The 4674-nt window shown below is 52.3% G+C and overlaps 1 protein-coding gene across 1 annotated transcript; it reads left to right on the top strand.

The window, feature by feature from the left end:
* Positions 1 to 242: 242 nt before the first annotated feature.
* On the top strand, positions 243 to 1687 carry LOC136541710 (aquaporin PIP2-6). The gene is made up of 3 exons (XM_066533733.1): positions 243 to 958; positions 1066 to 1206; positions 1292 to 1687. Exons 1-3 carry the CDS (start codon positions 350 to 352, stop codon positions 1400 to 1402), a joined length of 861 nt encoding a protein of 286 aa, XP_066389830.1. The 5' UTR covers positions 243 to 349; the 3' UTR covers positions 1403 to 1687.
* Positions 1688 to 4674: the final 2987 nt, after the last annotated feature.

Below are 4674 nucleotides of genomic sequence, written 5' to 3'. Positions count from 1 at the left end.
ATGAGAGATTCATTAATCTCAAACAATGAGTTTTGAGATGGGTCCTTACCTCAATGATGACATGTCCAGCGGGAAGTATGAACTTGCAAGCCATGCACATGGAAACCTTCTCTGCCCCACGCAGAACATCTACCCATGAGGCCATGAGCACCAAAAAATTCCATTTTTTTTAAATGCATTACACAGCTTAAACCTTCATGGATGTCCTCCTACATAAACCCCTATAAATACCCTCCATGACAGCCCTAAAATAACAACACAAGCAAGCAATCACAGCTTCTCAACCACCTCTTGCTCTCTTGCAAGCTACTAGCTCATAACTCAAAAGCTTGTGAAGCAGCTCAGTCAGATGGGCAAGGAGGTGGACGTGTCCACTCTGGAGGCCGGCGGTGTCCGTGACTACGCGGACCCTCCGCCGGCACCGCTGATTGACATCGACGAGCTCGGCAAGTGGTCCCTGTACCGCGCCGTGATCGCCGAGTTCGTGGCCACGCTGCTGTTCCTCTACATCACCGTGGCCACCGTGATTGGGTACAAGCACCAGACGGACGCGACGGCGTCGGGGACGGACGCGGCGTGCGGCGGCGTGGGCATCCTCGGCATCGCGTGGGCGTTCGGCGGCATGATCTTCATCCTCGTCTACTGCACCGCCGGTATCTCCGGTGGCCACATCAACCCAGCCGTCACGTTCGGCCTCTTCCTGGCCCGGAAGGTGTCCCTGGTGCGCGCGCTGCTGTACATGGCCGCGCAGAGCCTCGGCGCCATCTGCGGCGTCGCGCTCGTCAAGGGATTTCAGAGCGGATTCTACGCGCGCTACGGCGGCGGCGCCAACGAGGTCAGTCCCGGGTACTCCACCGGCACGGGGCTCGCCGCCGAGATCATCGGCACCTTCGTGCTCGTCTACACCGTCTTCTCCGCCACCGATCCCAAGCGCAACGCCCGCGACTCCCACGTCCCGGTAATTGTTTTGCTGCACACTCCTTTGATCTGTGTGATCCTGCCCATTGCAAGAACTTGTGCTGTTGCATTGCCTGTTGTTGTATTGATGAATGAGATTATCATCAGGTGTTGGCGCCGCTTCCAATTGGATTTGCTGTGTTCATGGTGCACCTGGCGACGATCCCGATCACCGGCACAGGGATCAACCCGGCGAGGAGTCTCGGTGCCGCCGTCGTGTACAACAACAGCAAGGCTTGGAGCGACCAGGTATCACATCACTCTCCCTAGTCCCTGCACACATTGTCCAAGATTGCAGCACTAATTCACACATTTTTGTTGGTTCTTGCTGCAGTGGATCTTCTGGGTTGGTCCGTTCATCGGCGCGGCAATCGCAGCGCTATACCACCAGATCGTCCTCCGCGCCAGCGCCAGGGGCTACGGCTCCTTCCGGAGCAACGCCTAGGCTCACCTCGTCTTGGTCAAACATCCACGGCCAGCCGGGCCGTGACTGAGCGCTCCCTCCTCCGGAGTTTAAGTTGAACGGAGAGGGAGAGCACAGCCGTGGTTAATGCAGTAGCAGTAGCTTTTCAGTCAGGTCAAGTGTTTAGCTGCTGGCAACGGCAGCTAGTGCAAGTGTTTGTGCGTTTTGTGCTGTGGAAAGCAAGTGTGACCTCGCCAGCGTCTGTGTACCCTGTTTGGTTAAAGTCAATTCAATTTAATAAAGACAGAAATGCATGTGATGGGTAAACTGAGAGCGCCGTTTTTGAGAAGTACCAAAAGTTACGCTTGTTTGATTATAGGTAAAGCTACACCTCACTCGAGTGGAACACTCGATTCTTCTTTTCTCTTCCTCTCTCTCTCTCTCCGGCACCTCCTTCTCTTCTTCTCCATCTCCAGCGGCCTTTGAAGAAATCTTTGGAGAGGCAGACGGTGCGGATGGGAGAGACGGCGATGAGGCGGAAGCGGCGATGACGCCACTGGAGCGGGCGGAGGAGGAGGCGGCCGTGCTAGGTTAGGGCAGGGCGATCATGACCATGACGGCGGTGGGGGGAGGAGAAGATGGAGGTCACTACGAGCGTGGTAGGGTCTCGCCGGAGCTCCACGACCGCGCCGGTGAGACCCTACCACGCTATGGTGGGGCGGTGGGTGGCGACAGCACGTCGGCAGGAGGAAGAAGGTGTGAAGAAAAAATATCGAGTGTCTTGGGCCTCCAAAACACTCGTGTGATGCATAGACAGATTCTTTGATTATTACCCTTACACTCAATCTAGGTCTCAACCTATTTGGTAAAACTTTGCCTTCAACTTTAGGAATCAGAAGCTTGCCTCCAGAGATGTTCAGAGCTTCAAGCCATAGGCTGTCTTCCATTTGTTTCTTTTTTGATAACTAGTCTTCCATTTCATTATTTGCTCCTAAAGCCCAAATGATTCGGTATTTTAGTTAATAAGTTTGATTATGATGGACAAACATGACTTCAGACCAGACCAAATAACACAACACATCTTGACTTTAACATAAGCAGCCACTCGAAGGGTACGAGGTGTATTCCCTAACTTCTAAGAGCATCTCTATCAGATTGAATAAATACAATCTCATCTCCCTATAACCCATCATAAAGTGGATTGAAGATAGAAAAATATGCTCCAACAGATCCCCATCCGCTAAAATTTTTGCTTAATCCCTCGAAACCTCTCCTCAACCCCTCAAAGAAAAGGAAACAAGTAGCAATTTTTCTTAACCCCGTTTCTTCCATCCCCTCCCACTGACTATCGGGCCCACTTAGAAAGTTGTGTCATGTTCCGCATGAGTCAAGAGGAAAGATACGGAGAGAAATGAGAGGAGAGGATAAAGACATACAAAAGGGGAATTTTACATGAGCCTCTAACATGTGGGTCCCATATATAAAGGTGATGTGATTTGTTATTTTTCTACGGTGCACGTCCCCTAAAACCATAAAACATATTTTCTCAATCCTTTATAGGAACTATTATAGGAATGGGGAAAGGGGATCTAGTTAATATTCTCTAACAATGACTAAATAATGCAGTGTCCTATATGAACTAGGAGATGGTAAGGACATGTGTCCATGATCATATCTTTTAGTGTTGATGATTGAGATGACAACATAAGTTAGAAACTAGCATGTGTGTTGAAATTGTGTTAGATAGGTTAGATCCAAATTATGACAAGAATTCCCTAAAGACTCCTTGTCGGGGTTATGATACCCCGTGTATCTCAAGGCACCGATTAGTCAGCCGCTCGGGCGGCCCACGGTACATGAGTTGGTATAAGCCCGAACGACCGAGGCCCAGCTAAGCTATGTGGACCTAGGCCAAGCACTAAGGTAGGGGTTGGCCACGACCTCTTCTCTCTGCTTTCACTGCATGCCGCGCAGCATCACACGACCTCTCCTCTGTCCTGACCCCCTAGGAGGGACGGGGAGAGATCGAACTCTGCCAGGCACGCCCGCTCTAACAAAATAGGCACACCGCACTGACCCCGCAAGTCCCCTCAGCCCGGGTAGACGCCATCCCTGTGCCATGTAGCGAAGACAAGATAACACCACCAAGCAGTGGTGGCCAGTACAGTGACCGATCGTCCAAATACGGTCAAATGAGACAGGTGTATGACCCCACCCACTACGGGATGGGTTTCACGACAGCGGCCTTGACTTTTGAGGCCATCCAAGCTGTAACACCCTAGTATTAAGCATTACATTTGGCATTTGCATTTCATGAGCACAAGAATCATCCAAGCATTCATGAGCATGAGCATATGAAGTTTCATTTCATTTCACTTGCGCCCTCACTCTCTTCCTCTCTCTCTTTCTCGCGCTCCCCGAAGCGAAACCACAGCGCTGCTGTCGTCGTCGCACCTTCACCGAGCTCACTCACTGCCACCACCACACCATTGTCTGATTCCTCGCGTGCACCGCTCGACCATCACCTCCACCTCGCTGACCACCCATTGCCTTAACCTGAGCCAAGGTAAATGCCTAAGGGCAAGTTCGCCGTAGCCGCGCCCTCGCTGGAGCGCCGTCGAGCTTGCGCTCGCCGTGGCCGTGCTCCACCAAGCCATCTCGCTCATGCTTTTCTCTCATTAGGGTTAGCCTAGGCTCACGTCTAGCTCACGCCACTGGCCGTCGAGCCAACGCCGCACACTGGCACCGGAACATGGTTGCTCACCGTCGTGCTCTCACCACCACCATGCCATGCACGCGGCCAAGCTTCACCGTCGCTCCACCGTTGCCTTCACCTAACCCTAGGTCTTCACTAGGTAGCCCTGAAGCCTCAGCAGTGCTTGCCTTGGCTTGCCATCGTCGGAGATGATGAGCTTGCCAAAGCGCAGCGCCGCCGCCTGCCATGGCCACCGTCGAGCTAGCTCTAGCAAGCCTTTGAGCCAACCAAGGGCACCCGTAGATACGGAATGGGTCAGGGAACACATCGGGGGTGACGCTACCGCCGGCAACCTCGCCGTCGGCGAGCTTTTCGTCGGTCAACCGCTGCCTCTGCCTCGGTCTCACTGGCATGTGGGGACGGGTTGACCTACGGGCCCCCGCTGTCATCCACCGTGAGTGTAGTAGACCGGGTGTACATAGCATTTAGGGTTTAGTTGGGTTTTGAATTAATTTCACAGATTTAAATACAAACTTCAAAAATTCATATATAGAACGAGGAGTATCCAAATGGGGTGAACCAAATTTTGTTAGATTCATCTTGAAGTGTAGTATTTGAT

This window comes from Miscanthus floridulus, chromosome 3 (genome assembly GCF_019320115.1).
Source record: "Miscanthus floridulus cultivar M001 chromosome 3, ASM1932011v1, whole genome shotgun sequence".
NCBI classification, from domain to species: Eukaryota; Viridiplantae; Streptophyta; class Magnoliopsida; order Poales; family Poaceae; genus Miscanthus; species Miscanthus floridulus.
This window is presented reverse-complemented; position numbering and strand designations above follow the sequence as displayed.